Source organism: Acanthaster planci, linkage group LG08 (assembly GCF_054643075.1).
Source record: "Acanthaster planci isolate LZ-2023a linkage group LG08, COTS_SCS, whole genome shotgun sequence".
Lineage (NCBI taxonomy): Eukaryota > Metazoa > Echinodermata > Asteroidea > Valvatida > Acanthasteridae > Acanthaster > Acanthaster planci.
Window position 1 is genome coordinate 10,948,927 of NC_141784.1, and position 16,085 is coordinate 10,965,011.

Here is a 16,085-nt window from a genome sequence, read left to right on the forward strand (position 1 = left end):
GTCCGAACGGCTTGTCCTCATGTCCGTGAACAGCTCGATTTGTTGTTCGTGGCTGCTCGAACGCCGGGAACGTACAACCGGGTATCCTTGCTAGTTAGTGTAGTGGCAAGCAACATTCAGCATGCATGGCGGCGTCCATGTACGTTCTTTGAGTGTTAATGGTTTGGCTAACGGAACTTCTCTTCTACTTAAAAAGGACCATTCGTTTCTGTGTTATGAAAAAATATGAATGTTAATTTTGCAAAACTTCCCATTGTCTTCGGCTTTGTAAGCCATCGCTATTTTTTGCAGCTGTTCAAAAATAAAAATCTAAGATGTTTCTCCGTGTGTCCCTGTAAAACCCTGACGAGGAGGTGGTGTGTGATCTGTTCCGAAAACACTGTTTTCTTAAGCTTGGGACCTGTCGCCAGCGTTATGGGGGCCACAGTATCAGCTATAGGGGGACCACAATACAAGAACCAAATATCAGTTCGACTATTTTTTTTATTTTCATCCTCATTGCTGAAAATATTCTCGGTACACTTTATTTGTACATCCAAAATTGATCAAGATAACCAATGATTTGAAATATATCGCCAAAAGACACGTGATCAGTGATACTTAGGGACAAAATAATTATTATCACACTCTTTTATTTTAAGGTCATATTTTCATCATTATAGCCGACACTTTGCTCGTGCCAAAGCGTTGCCATTGGTGAACCAGAAAAATTGAATAATGATTCGCTAACAGGAAATGATAACCTCGCGATCGCAGTGCAAAGCCGCATGTCGGGCTGGCTCCGGGCGGCGATGCGAACCCGAACTCAACCTAAATTCCAGAACTCTTGGTGGCGCTATGTCTTTGAACACAACGGAGATCGTCTGCGGTAACACAGTACATAGTAGTATGTACATAAACATTGGCGTAGAGCGTACTGTAGTACCGGACATGTTAATGTTAACAAAAAGTGTATGTTGAACAAGGGTATGTTTTAGAAATATTTGCCCTCTTTAAGGTCAACCATTTCTTCATCATTGAGATGATGTTGGTTTAAATTTTTCCATGTTTTCGCTTTGGAAAGATTTTTAAATCTGAAAATCAATGACATTTAACAGTCTGACAGTGCCAATGGTTAACTGGTTAACGTTAGACCATGGAGGAAGGAGGGAATCCTCCATGGTTAGACCTACATGTAGCTCTGTCTACTGAGTGGAGTGTTAGTATTCCTCTTTTACCAGTCCAAAATTCGTAAAAGAAGTATACTAACACTCAGTACAGTAGAGTTAGGTCAGATCCAACATTAGCCCCACATGCAGGGCTGTGGATGGCTCTCTTTTGAAATCTGCCATCCACAGCCTTACGTGTGGGGCTAACCCAACAACATGTACCGGCATCGTGGAGCTCTCTAAATTTGCACATACAAATATTAATTCACACATCCTTTTTATAGCTCAATCATGTCCAGGATCCAACTTTCTCATTGTGAAACTCTTGGAGTTGAACGAATTATGTACTGACATTGATTTACTGTCAATTGATCGTCATTTTGGCTTATTTCTGTTTAGAGCTACAGTGTATGTGCGAATTAAAAGCTTTTCCAGTGAGAAATTTGACAGCAATGATTGCCCAAGTTCATTTTGAAAGTGAACTTCAGTGAAGTCTTTTCAAGTGTGCTAACATGGCAGAAAAATGTGGTGGTGTGAAGCGACCGCTGAGGATGCACATCCCTAGAAATGATAGAGTGCAAAAGGGACGAAAAACAAACTGAGCCATCTACATTTCGGGGCTTGTTTTACACGGAAAAAACCCTACCGCAGGTTGCTAGGAGATGTCGCTGATTGTGGAGAACAATGAGATCAGATTCAATGTAATCTCCAGGTTGGGCGTGAGGTTTGGGTATTTTGTGTCGACTTGAGAAAAGTGTGGGGTGATGCATTCTTTTTCCTATCTCATTTGCAAACAAAGAACTCCACAACTGAATGTTTTTCCTGCAAATAATTATATTGCCACAAAAAGACGTCACCTACGTGTTCATTTCAGGGCTTGTTTGACCATCAAAAACCCCATGCCCTGGGTTGCCTCTGTGGGAGAGAGTTGTGTACATGTATGTATACACCATTGTGAATTGACATTAGCTACGTACATGTGAAGGGATATGCATTGTGGTGCAGTTTGTGGTCTTTTTTACACTCTGTCATTTCTGGGGGTGTGCATTCTGATTGTCAAATGGTAATTTATTCAGCGTTGAATGTCAAACGAGGAACTACATGTAACTTCACATCGTTGAGAACGGTCAGAAGACAATCTAATAAATAAGGAATTTTGGTCTGTTTATGAGGATAAGCTGAATCATAATGATGATGAGATTATAATTTAGGAAAGAATGTTGTATCCTGCCACTTTTTTCATCATAGCCTAAGCCTACAGGAGCCTACTCTCAATGTTGGTCACAGCAGGAATGATGAAATGACGTGAATCTGAGACTGAAAAAATGTCCCTTTTTGTTAGGAAATACATGTACTTTGAAAAATAAGACTCTAGGAATTGCCTCTTTAACAAGAGGTGATTCTTTGAGTCCTAGTTGGACTAAGAAATACTTCAAAAATTTCCTCAACTCTCTGTAGACACAACTGCTGAAGTGGAGTCGGGATGCAACAGTCTGTCCCATAATTTAGCAAGTACTACAGATTAATTGATTAATTAGTGAGATTTGTTTATCCACATCCTGTGAGCTTGAGTAACTCCACCCCAGATGCCCATGACTGCTGACAGTTTAGTTGGCATGAGCTTGGAGAGGTGGAGTGATAAGCCGTATACATGTGGCTTAATCTCCTTTATATTTTTGCATACATAAGTTTCCTTGGCACATATTCTGTGCAACTTCTTATTTCATCAATGTTATTAATATGTGAAAACCAATCAGAGACCAACTCTTAAATTCCTTCATGTGCAAATTATTTTTCATCAGCAGTGTCTTTACCAACCCATCAAGATGAGCAGCTTGAGTGACCGTTCTCCACAAGCGCCTGAAGGGCCTGACCCAGACCTTGACATCGATACCAGTCCAGTCCAGCTTCACCTTGATGGCCCTGACCCAACTGACCCCGAGCCCAGCAAGGGCCCACCCCTCTCCCCACCACTCCCAGCTGGCAAGAACAGTTGGGGGGAGGGGCAAGGATACTTTGAGTCTCCCATACCTGGGCACAGCGAGGCACTTCTTGTAGAGCTCCATAGGCAGCGATTGAATGGCCGATGCCTGGACTTCCGACTGGACTGTAACGGTGTCACACTGCCATGCCACAGGTGTGTCCTGGCCGCCAGCAGCTCTTACTTTGACAAAGCTCTGTCTGAACTGGAGCAGGGTCAGGACCGACTCAACTTAGACAACTTGAAACCCTGTGCTTTGGAAGCTGTTGTGGATTTCATCTATACAGGAAGGTTTAAAGTCAGTGAGGCAATGGCAGCCGGTGTACTCTGCACAGCATGTATCTTGGAGTATCCTGTCCTCATTGAACAGTGTTGCAGGTTTCTTAATGGTATCATTTGCTTTGAAAACTGTGTGGGCATTTTTCAGCTTTCCCAGGAGTATGGGTGTGCCAAGCTGCAGCAAACCGCCTGGCAGTTTGCCTTGGAAAATGCAAGGGATGTTTTTAAAGAGACTGAATTTCTCAAACTCTCAGTGGACCATTTGGTTGAATACATCTCCCATGATGGGTTGAACATTGAGCTAGAAGATGCAGTCTTTGAGGCAGTCCTGAGATGGGTGGAGCATGACGAGACCAATCGTGTCACCAGTCTCCCAAGCATCTTACAGCACATTCGACTTCCCCTCCTGAGCAATAGACTCTTTTCTAGCAGTCTAGAGTCTCACCCCTTGATCGTCAACTGCAGCAAGTGCCGGCAACTGGTCAAAGAGGCTAGACACCTGCGGGACCTTGCTCTCAAAGGGAAGGACATCCACTCCAAGTCCCTGAAGCCACGCCCATCAATGATGAAAGATGTCCTTGTCGTAGTGGGAGGAATGGAGACCAGTCGGACTTGGGTAAAGGAGGTGATTTACTATGACCCGGCCACACAGGCTTGGGAGACCCTATCCACACTTCCCTTCTCGCAGACTGACTACAGTGTTGCCTCCTTGAATGATGACATTTACGTGAGTGGCGGGTTCAAAATGGGCAATGCCACGTCTGAGGTGTGGGGCTACAGGACAGCCCAGGACAAGTGGGTGGAAGTGGCTAGCCTCAAATTGGCTCGCTTTAACCATGCCTCGACTGCACTGGATGGAATGCTGTATGTAGTGGGTGGGGAAACTGACGATGCAGGGCTGATGGAGATTGAAAGGTACGATCCTCAGAGGGATGTGTGGGAGATTATTGGCGAGGCCAATCCGACGCAGAGTAATCTGACTGTTGCTGGACTGAATCACAAGTTGTACATCGTTGGCTGGCTGGCGCATACTCGACTGATGTGTGTTGTACAGTGCTTTGATCTCCAGACCAGAGAATGCACAATACAGCCCTGCTCAGGTCTCAACAGACAACTCTTTCCTGTCATCACCTTCCAAGATTCGATCTACATCCTTGGTGGGAGCCGGATCAAAGAGGTCGCAATCTACGATCCTGAAACCTACCAGTCCATCAAGGGGGAACCCATGAAATACAAGCGTAACACACCAAGCGCGGCGGTCGTGGGGCCTTTCCTGTACGTCACTGGGGGCGAGCTGCAACATCACCTGGCCAAAGTGGAGGTGTTTGATCCCGACAGTAACTCCTGGAGTGTGGTTCCACCAATGCCCACGGCACTGTGCTTCCACGGGTGTGTGGGTGTCAGGAAGTACCTGGGACCACCGTACATAGAGCCCACAGGACAAATTGCTGGAACCAGTGCTGGAGAATGCTATGGGGCTTCCCCTGAAGTCTCCCCTGATATCATCAAAGTCACCAATGACTGTCACACTTGACGGTAAAATGGGCACATTCATTAGTGAATTGCATGCCAGTCTTGGCTGTCCTTGAATACCTATCACTGATGAAGGTGTATGTATGCAGGAATGGCACATTTATTCCACTGATGAACATACATCTGAGCTGTTTAAAAATGCTAAGTCTACCGGAGCTGTTACTTTCTTGAGAATGCATTAACAAGTAGTTTGATGCTCCGAGTCAGAACTGTTAGGGTTAGAAACATTCCCTTCATCCAAGAAAAGTATAGCCACTGACCATGCCAGCGCCAGATGTCAATGAAGATGTACAGGAAGTAATCAAATGACGTTTGATTTGTAAGCCTAAACCCTCCAAATATCCCTTCAAAATCCACCCAGGAGTTTATAGGAATGAAAAGAGAACAGGTCAGCTCGCTGTTTCCTCACATATGGGCATGGCTAGGCTTGATGCTCCTGAACTGTTTCAAAAACAAAGAATGTGTCCTTGTTTTCTTCCACATTCAAGGATTTGAGAGGAATGTAGGAAGGCTCTTTGTAACACCACAGGAGTTTAGGGCTGAGCTTTAGTGATCTAACTACTCATGTCAAGCTTGGACTGCAAGCCACAGACAGGCTTGTCACAAAGGGGAGCCTGGATGGGCAGGTACCCTTGGCGAGCAGCTGTCCTCCCCTCCCCCCCACCATCAGACAAAATTATCTTGTCTTCTTGGGATGGCTAAAGATATGATGCTTAGCCATTTTTTCCACTCTCCAAACACAGTAATTATCTATTGCAACGTCAATTATAAATGCCAGTACAGTAAAAGTTATTAACTTCCTTCATGTAGTTCCTACAGTGTACATGTATCCTATACAGTAGGCTGATATTGGCCCGAGTAATGTGGGTGCATTTTGTTAAAAACTTGCTCACTTAGCCTTCAATTTAATGTAAAAACAATATTTAACATGCTTGTTTCATTCATTTTCACAGTGTTGCATAAATTTGTATTGAAGTGTTTGATGCATGTTGGTTTTCATCTGTTAATTATTTATCAATACAAGCTGTACTGGTGCAAGGGCAGATCCAGAGCCAAATTCTTGGGAAGGAAGAACTTGTTTTTTGGGGTCCAAAATTGAGAATTTTTTAATGTATCCTTTTTTGGCCTTTCTGAACGACGAGGCTACATTTTTGGGAACATTTGACATGCTTTTGAAAGGAAAGAAATGAAATGGAACACAAAATCGCCTTTCATTATAAAAAATTTTGTTTTACGAAAGGCCACGCCCTCAGTTGCCCCCACCCCTACTATGGATCCGCCCTTATACTGGTGACTGATGAACAATGGCATTATATAGTTTCCCAGCTTGTTTTCTGTACATGTATATTACACTGTAAGAAAGTTCCTGGTTCATTGTTGTAATGTCTAGAGACAATCTAATTGCACATTTCATCTCACTTTAGCTGCATGGCATAAGGTTGTGGTCCATCTTAGCAAGCAATAATGTTCAACAAGCTCGATGATGACAGATACATGTACCTTTCAAATTGAAGCTTCTAATTGCTTTCATGGCACATCAATCTTAATACAGACAGTGTAATGAAGAAAACGAGGCTGCTGCAAACTGGATAATGTCCTTTGATAAAGATTCTACCATGATTGAAACGTCTGGCCTTTCTTCATCTGCAGTACTTTTACCAAATGGAGAGATCTACCTGTCACTAATAGTTGATTGGGGTGTTTGTGTAATGCTGCTTTTTGAGTCAGTAGCTAGCACATTGGGTACTGCTGTTTCCACGCATAAGGTACATGTACATGTTAGTATTTTAACACACTTTCTGAACAGTTCTTGTCTGATTAATGTCATTGATCACATTATTCATCAAGGGGGAAGTAATAAGTGGGTTCTGGTAAGTGTTTACATGAAATTTCTGAGTTCCGAGGTGATGCAAGAATTTGTATTAGCTGAGGATTTGTTCAGGTTGTTTTTTCAGCTTTGGTTAAGTCATGACGGGATTTATTCTTGGTTTTTTAGGCATTGTATAAAAACAATGAATGTTTCAGGTTTGTACAGTGGAAGGAATACAATGTATTTTTATTTGGTGACAGATATTTTTAAATCTACTTGGTTTGTCACACACGGGAGAAAGCTCCATCTGTCAGTTCAAGGAATTCTTTTACCTCCATACAGTACTTATCGGTTAACACATTTCCTGTCTGTCTAACTGGCTCAGGCGAAGTTTATTAGCACTAATGGACATGTGAAGAAAGCAGGAGTTGTACTCAATCATCAAATGCAAACCACAAATCAAATGTATTGTAATATGCAAAGGTAGCCAAGCCTCATGTGAAGTGACTTGCCAATAGGGCTGGGTCAATTCGAATAATTCACTATTTGAATATTTGACCTTCAATTTGATTGAATAGCTGAATAATCAGTCGTACCAACTGGCATATTGTTGATGAACAAACCATATACAAAATCACTTGCAATAACATACACAACTGATTATGATCAATATGATAGCTTCTCACATCTCCAGTCACGATTTAGCAAGATTTAAGAGATGAAGAGGACTTCTTGCCCTGCTGAAAATTTCTATTCCTTTTAAATTGTTTAATGAATAATCTACTTCTTAAATCGTTGTAAGATTTCTGAAGCTTTTCATTTGAATCTGCCTTCATAGTGCTATTTTTTTTCAGTTAAAACAAGAGAAAATTTTCCCTTCCTTTTCATGAACTTTGCATTCGAAAATTCGGATTCAAAAAAATAATATTTAAATATTCGACAATCGATCGTATATTCGGTTATTCGGCACAGCCCTACATACCAAGCTATCCCCCCCTGCTTTGTACATGTACCTCCCATGTACAATGTATAAAGAGCAGACCAACTTTCTGTTTTGACTTTTGAGTCACTTGGGATGGACGGGGTGAAGAGTCTGAAGGCCAAGGCTGCATCTAAATTTAGCAGTTGTGGTTGTGGCTTGGAATACATGTATTTCTGTTGGCATGCCAACTATGATGTTGACAGCCGTAGCCCCAGATAACTGTCTCTGTTTCAGATGTGGCTTAAGCTTGGTTCATATTTGATTACTTTTACATCTCATCCTTGTGAGTTTTGAAGCCTTGAGAGATGAGAAAATTGAGGGCTAAATGAAACGTCAAAATTATTTAAAATTCTGAAAATCAGTTCTTAAATCACTGACACCTCTGAAAATGTTTATTTTCTTGTATTATTATTTTTTGTACGTTCTATTCATTGACCTAATCTTACATATAGATATATGTTTGCGATTTTAGTAACGTTATTTTCCTTGGACTAATAATTTTGTTCATCTACCAATAGATGTTTGAAGTTGTGTATTGCCAGCCGTTGTGCTGCTTGAATGAGGTGCTGTCATTCAAATTTAGTTGTTTAGGGATTGTAGAGCTTATTCCTGAAGCTGCCTGTGTGTCGTTACATCAGCATGTTGATAAGTCACTTTCTGTGGCATCCCAAAACGGTTTTAGTGGAGATCTTATCGTTTAATTTGGCCAGAATGTGTTACTACACTGTATTCAGACAAAATGTAAATTGATGTGAAGAAATTCACTGTACAAAGTGTATTCCATGTGTTACGTTCAACCTTTGTGTACAGTAGACCAGATGCAGAATTTTTATTTTATATTCCAAATGTTCTGACAGTTTTCACATTGAGAGAGGTGTGCAAATTGGTTTGGATTTGAAAAAATACATGCATATGTATTGGTGATTACCACTTAGAAAGTCTCCCTGTGGTCTGTTGCAGCTATGGAAGTGCAAGGTGCATGCACTTGTCCTTTTAATATTTCAAATATTAAGAATGCAATGCCTTTGTACCGAAGTGTGACATCACCGTGAACCAGAAAGTGCAGTGCAAACGAATGGAGTACGCTTGCATGTTGGTTCACGCGCTGGTTCTAGCGCTAATGCCTTTTACACACTAATTGTGCGTGTGACGTTTTCACTTCGGTACTCTATTATGGCAAATGCTAAAAGACCAATTTATTTTAAAGGTTCAATAAATCCCAGAACCACAACTCGTTAAGATTCCCCACTACACAGAAACACACAAGTGAATCAATTTCTGTAAACAGTCTTCCTTAGGATAACTTTATTCCTATAATTTCAATACATATACATATCATAAGCAGATTTCAGGCGTTATCACAGCTACATGAACATACATCATACATGTGTAGCAGCTGTATCCTTGGCAACAGTTGCAGTAATTGAACAAGTTTACATTACAAATGTAAATGTGACTTTAAGGACCATAATGGACCACTGAAGCAGAGTTTCTTCGGCACTTCATATGTTGTGCTCATTCACAAGTGATTGAAATACATCATAGACCTGGAGGAGAAAAACCAGAATGGACTGCCAACTCCCGCGGGCGCACCGCGCATTGCATGTGTACATGTACATGTTCAGTTGCAGGCACAGGAAACTTCCGGTTGACCTTTGAAGTGGTGTTCATGTGCATTATTAACGATTGCGACCGTCACGCGTCGCTGCGCTTGTAATTTTGCATTGGAATTCTTCATTTTTTATGTTTTTCATGGATAAAATAGCAAAATGGGCATGAAGGGATATGATAGACAACATACAAGTGTGTTATGATATTCGGAATACCATAAAAAGTCTACTCCCTATTTGTGTCTTTAGGTGCTGCTTCCAACAACTGCACAATTATTACCTGGAATCTTATGCCATTTTGAGTATTTTGTATTACACACTGTGCTGCAGGCTCAATTTAACACACGGAAAATAGCAAAACGGAAGTTGTCCTTGCTGGTAACTTCGGCACTTCCGGGTTGACGCAAGATCGACGTGTACCAGCTAGAGTGGGCAGTCCATTGTTTTTTCTCCTCCAGGTCTATGAATAAAAGTAGTTCCTGCAACTGAAAACAAATAAACAGAAAACCATTCAAAAACAATACTTTTTAGTATACTTCATTCTGTTAGAATCACGGCGGCGTGCCACCCATCTTTTTTTTTGTATTTTGAATACTTCAATCAAAAAATTACTTGTGCAACATTAAAAAAATGAAAAGGACTATTGTGAAGAAACTACAGAGTTCTTTTTGATTACAGTACTGATCTACATCTACTCCATTTGGAATTTTGGAAATACCCTACCTATTACAATACATGATGATTGACTGATAAGCACGCAATACAGAATTAAAAAAAAACAGTAGGGAAAATGCTAGGCTGAACATTGCTTGCTTATAGTGCCCAGGCCGCGACCACAATGAGCTGATAATATCTTTTGTTAGGAAAACTGAGACCAATATGTGGGTGCAAAACCCTTCGTCCCGGAAATGTTTTTGGTCCCCACAACATAAAGCAAGTCTCAGCAGCAACTGTAGTTCAACCAAACTAATCAATTACTTTTTGGACAATGCGCACGCACAATGCAGTGATGCTCAAGTATTTCTCGTTGAACCATCCTACAAAATCTCTTCGTCACTCACAACTGCTGTTGGCTGCAACTCTTTCAGCGTAAACACGGTCAACGGCATCTCTGACAAATAGTTGCATGTGAATGGTCCCCCCTTCCCTCCATAATGATAATGTAAATCAGACTTTGATAACCAGCGGTACAACCATTCCCTTGGGCATTGCTTCGAATGATTGACTAGATAACCCAAACCATAATTCAGGTGATCGCTTGAACTTACCTATATATAAGCATGTATGTTTCAACAGACGCATAGTCCCCACAACTACTGAACAAGTAGGTGTGAGTGTAAAGAATGTACAATGTAGGCCTACATTACTTGGGCAACACTGAGTACGTGTGATCACGAACCAAGGTATAGTTCAACTAATTTTGGTTAAGCAAGGTTCAACTACATGCAACTAAAATGAGCTGTAGGTAACCACAATTCATAAATAACTCACACAGTCTCCCTATTCAACAATGTGCAACTTGACCGTGTAATTGATATTTGATAATGCCCGCTGAGAAGTGATAATGCCTGCTGCGTAAATCACGCGCTGGCACCTGGATACAAGACTTTTGAATTGATTCTGATTGGTCAAGAGTCTGTGTGCACGTGGCTCACGACAACTGGATAATCTGCACAAGGAATATTCTATAAAAATGGAAGGAGGTGTTCCGGAAATTGAAAGTAAAATTTCCGAACAAAATCACTGGAAATCCATCATATGTTGACTTTTTTTAACTGTCTGACTAAAATGGTATTTACGAATGAGTATAAATATGAGCTCTGCTGGACTGCGGCTCGGGCATTAGCCACGTCCATTCTCCAGAGCCAATCTTAAACACATGTATAAGACCAGCAAAGCACATATTTATTTCCTTATTATGATAACGGTCAACTAATAACTCTGACAAAATGCATGGAAGTCGGTGATGGTTAACCAGTGTAGTTGAACATTGGGGACCTGCACATTGTTGGTTATCAGGACGTGTGCATTAAAAGATAAAGCACTGGGTCAAGACCATAATGTTACCTGACTATGGGCCTCAAGCTGGACCAAGAGAGGGCGCTATTTCCTCAGCAACGGACACTCCTTTGGTACTAACTGCGCATCGCTGGTTCACGAATGACCAGGAAACGCAAGCGTTGCAGTTGCATCACAACCCACAAAACAAATACTCCCGGCCAACACGGCTCTTTTCAACCAATGAGAGGGGTACTTCTGCTCGAGGCAGATATAGTTTGATAGAGACATTCTCACTTCAAGGTAGGTACACTGCAAATCAACCGCTAAATTAACTGGCTGTCCTCGATCAAATCTTGGGAGTATTACACAATCAGTATTTGCAAATTAAAAAAGAAACCTACTGCAAAAAATTACTGAAAAAATCAAGCTTTAAAATGTCATACCTCAACCATATTTACTACTGTTGGGTGGTGAATTCAACATTTCAGCACTTGCCCTTATCGGGCTTATGAAATTTCCTCCAAAATGTGAAGAGATAACTGAAGAGAATGATTATGTGTCGTGTGTTAACTAACACATGGCAAGAAATTACGAGGATGCACAGTGAAAGAAATCTATTTGGGTCTAAAAGAAATTGGATCACAGAAGAGTCGACAGTGAGAGGAATTCTAAATTTCATTATACTCTATTCTTACTCCACAGCATATATTGTTCTTTACTCCATTTTGATCTACTAGAGAGCTCTCTTAGTCTGTTGCTGCCACGTGAGGGCAGTACATTAATTTCAAGAAGCAAAGCAGATTACAAATGAGTAGAAACTGTAAAGAGTTTTGCCTAGATGGACAACGTACAATTTATCTAGCCTATACTGAAGACTTTAACACTAACTGTACTGCACACTCCGTTCCCGGGTACTCAGGGAGGGAGAGTTGGTACTTGTGGGCCAGCTCAGGGGGCACAAAGCGACCCCCTAGGTAGTGGTGCTTGCCCTTGAAATGCTCAGCGCACATCTTGGGGGCAGTAAGGGAGATGAGGAATTCCGGCTGGAGGCCATCCTCACTGCCTTTTTCAACATCCCAGCCTGGAGAGGAGGGGCATAGTTGGGAAAAAAAGGGAGAAAAACAAGGTCATTAGAGACAGGGCCATTAGAGACAAGGTGAAGATGAAATGCTTTAAAGATAATGAAGGAAAGACATGACGGTTAAAAATACAAGGAGTTGGTGGAGACGTTCAAATATCACGAGCCAGAGTGGGCCGAGTATGAGATCAATTATGAGGTGTAAAACTTACATAGAGAAATGGTTTAAAGCAAAGACAACAGCAAGAATTAGGGGCAGTAGCAGGCCAGAAAGGTGGCAAAAACACAGAAATGTGAAAAGGGAAAGTTGTCAGAAGTAAATGATGTCTACCCCATGAGATGGAAGAATGAAAGGGGAAGAAAAGGCAAAAGAAGGAAACAAGGAAAGAAGAGTCCTGTTTCTATATCAAACGTACAAACACCTAGAAGGTTGTTCAATGTTGACATATGTAGGTTGTGATCAGGTGTGTAGCCTGTGATTAGGTTTTAGAAGTGGAATCATGAAATGTTGACGTTCAAAGCAAGTTTGATTCTTTAAACCCTACCAGACTGTACTTTTGTAACTACTCTCAAACCACTGCAAATGTCAAATTCTCCATTCATGAATTTATTCTTTGAAGTCTTGCAGGACATTTGAAATCCGAGGCAAAAATTGGACAAAAGGGCTTTCAGGTTACATGGCAATTAAGGGTCAAAGGTCATCCAAAAACTGTGAATTTTCTACATGCATTGAAAGTATTATGAAAACTTGTTGCAAAAATATTTTCAGGTTGTAGGTTTTTCTTCTCATTATGATTATCATATCCAATACTGATGTACATGTACACTATAATCCATATCTGTGTTCTATTTCAAGCCAACAGGGTACTTTCTTTTTGAGATTTTACACGAGTTGAAAATATTCAGACGTGTTCTTCACTCTTTAACATGTACATAACTTGGGGGCGGATCCAGGATTTATGATGGGGGGTGGTTTTAGGAAAGTTTGTATGTATGAGGGGGGTTTTCTGCATGTAATTGTCGCCATTGATGAAGCCATTAAATCTTTTTTTATTTAACCACTCATGCAGAACGAGACCCCTGCATGGTTTGCTTTTTAACCCCTTCGCGCCGGGAGGCGGCTAGACACGCCGTAAAAATTGAGATCCTCAGCCCGCTTTTCAGCTATTATTCTCAGCCCACGCTCAAGCGAACACGGTAAAAGAAGGCAGACCCTGGCTCATGTATATATGGTAATTGGTCTTTGTGCGTAGCCCAGAAATGAAAAGACCAAATTTGTATCATAATCATCAGCTTCACAATAGTCCCCACTTTGAAAAGAGGCAACGGGAATGTGGAAGCTTGAGTAGAGCAGCATGCCACAGAGCAATCAGCCTTTTCACTGTGCAATTCAAAGCGTACAGAGAACACAGGGCCACAAACCAAGAATTTACGGTTTGTGGCAGGTGGCCTTCATGGCCAAGCAAGGCTGGAATTCTTAGAGTCAGCTTTCGGGAAGAAATTTCCGTCGTCAAGGGGTTAAGGGGTCTTCAAATCTTTGGATGTACACGTAGGCCCCTCCAAACTTAACAAAAAGTGGAGAGTGTTGCCTTCCACCCCCCACCCCCGATCTGCATGCATCTGTAATTAAAATCATAAACATAATATCACTTAATTATCTGTATGCTGTTTAAAAGTCATTCTATCTCCTTACAATGTTTTGTGTCAATCAGTCATTACATCTCCAAGATCTTGGAGGTGGGACTCAAACTGACCCCCTGTGAAAGGCCGCGAAAAGCTTAGGCTGAATAAGGTTAACCGATTAACATCAGATTTTCTTACCTGAAAAAGCTGCTGGGGGATGTTTTTTTCCCGCAAATTCTTCAACTTTGCAATTCATTTATGATGCCAATAAGATATGTAGGGAGGCACAGCTCTATAGTTTAGGCATCAGTAGTTCCATTCTTTTTCCTGTTTTTTTATTGAACTGCCCTGGAAAATTGTGGCGTGTGTCCACACGTTCACATACAAAAGTTCCATAGCGCATACAGGCACCACCTGTGACCATGTGTGTTTATGACAATTGTTTTGATACAAAGGAGTTGGTAGTTGGGATTTTGTAACCTCATCTCCTATGTGTGATTTGCTCCTTAGCTTACCCAAAGAAAGGAGGTCTTTAATCCCCATAGCTCTTTTGTGTATGGTGTGGGCACCCCACTTCAATTCTAATTACCCGAGAAAGGTATTTCCATTTTATTGTTTATTGGGGGTGGGTTCAATTAGTAGCAGCATCCATGTGTAGGATCGCTGTCCACGCTTGACCCAACCAAGCACGATGTGTTAGCACATTAACCGCAGAAATGAAAAAAGAATTCTTAAATGAGTGTACACATCATCCGTGAAATAAATACGGAAAACTGTGTGTGTTTACACGTCTTCTGGCATCAAGTGGTTAGTTAATGTCAGCAGCAAAGTAGATGTCAGGGTGAAGTTGATTCCATTCTAAGATGGTCTTTGGGTACATTGTAAACAAAAGCAGTCCGTATTTGTGGTCATGACTTTATATAAGAATGGTCCGGTCTGGTAGACATCACCTTGCTGATTTGGAGCCAGTCTGGAGCGATCTTTCATTTGACTTGGTGTACGCCCAATGGTTTGTTTATATAGAGATGGGAGTGGATTGAAGAAGAGACTGGCCAAGGAAGAGGAATGTGTTAAACATGCTGATGGGGCGAAGAAGAGGATGGATTGTAATAGTGGTAGGGAGGGTTGATAAAGGATTACGCAACTGGGGATACTGGAAGCTATATCCGGCAATCTCTTTCAATATTGAGACCCACTGGTCTGCTTATGAAAGAGCCTCGCCAAATCAAACAACAGTCTGATTATTTGTAACTTGCAACTTTCTTTATCCACTTTAGCACTGGACTAAAATGTGAATGAAGTTACCATGGGTGCCTGTTAACATTCTATTGTGGTTATTGTTCCAGTGTCCGCACTTGGATCACTCACAAAAAGAATATCTTTTCAGAATCTCAAGAGGGCACCCTCCAAATTTCCTACCTCCATGCTCCAACTGACCTTATAATCTGACACTGGATGTGGGTTCCAGGAAGTGCAAAACTTGTCAGATTTGATTGTCAAGTCATCCATTTTGCTTTAATAAGTGTCAAATGTCCTACACGTACATGTAAGTACAGCATTGTATGGGCGGGCAGGCACGTGCGCAGAGATCAAAACAGATGTCATGTGGGTATACCCTGGCCCACTCCATTTACGTCATCACAATGTAAGTTTGACCTTACAGTGACCATTCACATGGGACCTTTCTGCTACGTAAAAACTGACAACATATTTCTTCCACAACCCAGTTGGCCCTAAACAACTTACCATGGCAGGAGGTCAAAGGAACTACGGACACACATTTTTGACAGTTTTATACCAGCTTTCCCCGTTGGTTTTAATTTGGTCTTTGTGAAAGACTGAGGATTGTGCAGTGTTAAAGAACATTTCAGTGGACCCTTCCAGGTTGTGGTTTCTCCCCACACCTACTAGGGTTTTTTCCAACAGCTGATTGCTTAAAAAAGGAGAGCTCATTAAATAAAACTTTAATCAAAAACAAAACTTCCCACACAAAAAATCAACCCCAGACCTCTGCTTTTCAAGTTAAAACACCAACTCCCA

The 16,085-nt window shown here is 41.4% G+C and overlaps 2 protein-coding genes across 5 annotated transcripts in view; one reads left to right on the plus strand and one right to left on the minus strand.

The window, feature by feature from the left end:
* The first annotated feature begins 731 nt into the window (after positions 1-731).
* Positions 732-8,671, plus strand: LOC110989237 (kelch-like protein 29). Of its 3 annotated transcripts, none has more exons than XM_022253474.2 (2): positions 732-966; positions 2,951-8,671. In XM_022253474.2, the coding sequence occupies exon 2, from the start codon at positions 2,975-2,977 to the stop codon at positions 4,940-4,942; it is 1,968 nt and encodes a 655-aa protein (XP_022109166.1). In that variant the 5' UTR covers positions 732-966; positions 2,951-2,974; the 3' UTR covers positions 4,943-8,671. The 3 variants fall into 3 exon arrangements, with proteins under 3 accessions (XP_022109166.1, XP_086996641.1, XP_022109165.1); XM_087140515.1 differs by having other exon boundaries at positions 732-951; positions 2,954-8,671; XM_022253473.2 differs by having other exon boundaries at positions 733-966; positions 2,954-8,671.
* A 337-nt stretch (positions 8,672-9,008) lies between these two features.
* The window catches only part of LOC110989233 (NAD(P)H-hydrate epimerase-like), a 94,345-nt gene continuing 87,268 nt past the window's right edge, over positions 9,009-16,085 (minus strand). For both annotated transcript variants that reach the window (XM_022253466.2, XM_022253467.2), the window contains one exon: positions 9,009-12,425. In XM_022253466.2, the coding sequence (XP_022109158.2) occupies positions 12,208-12,425 (218 nt within the window). In that variant the 3' untranslated portion in view covers positions 9,009-12,207. The remainder of the gene's footprint in view (positions 12,426-16,085) is intronic.

Excerpts from the sequence above, each read along its gene's own strand:
- LOC110989237 (XM_087140515.1), top strand. The coding sequence starts at position 736 with ATGATAACCTCGCGATCGCAGTGCAAAGCCGCATGTCGGGCTGGCTCC. Across the intron at positions 952-2,953 it reads TGTTAATGTTAACAAAAAGT|TGTCTTTACCAACCCATCAA; the intron begins GTATGTTGAACA and ends TTTCATCAGCAG.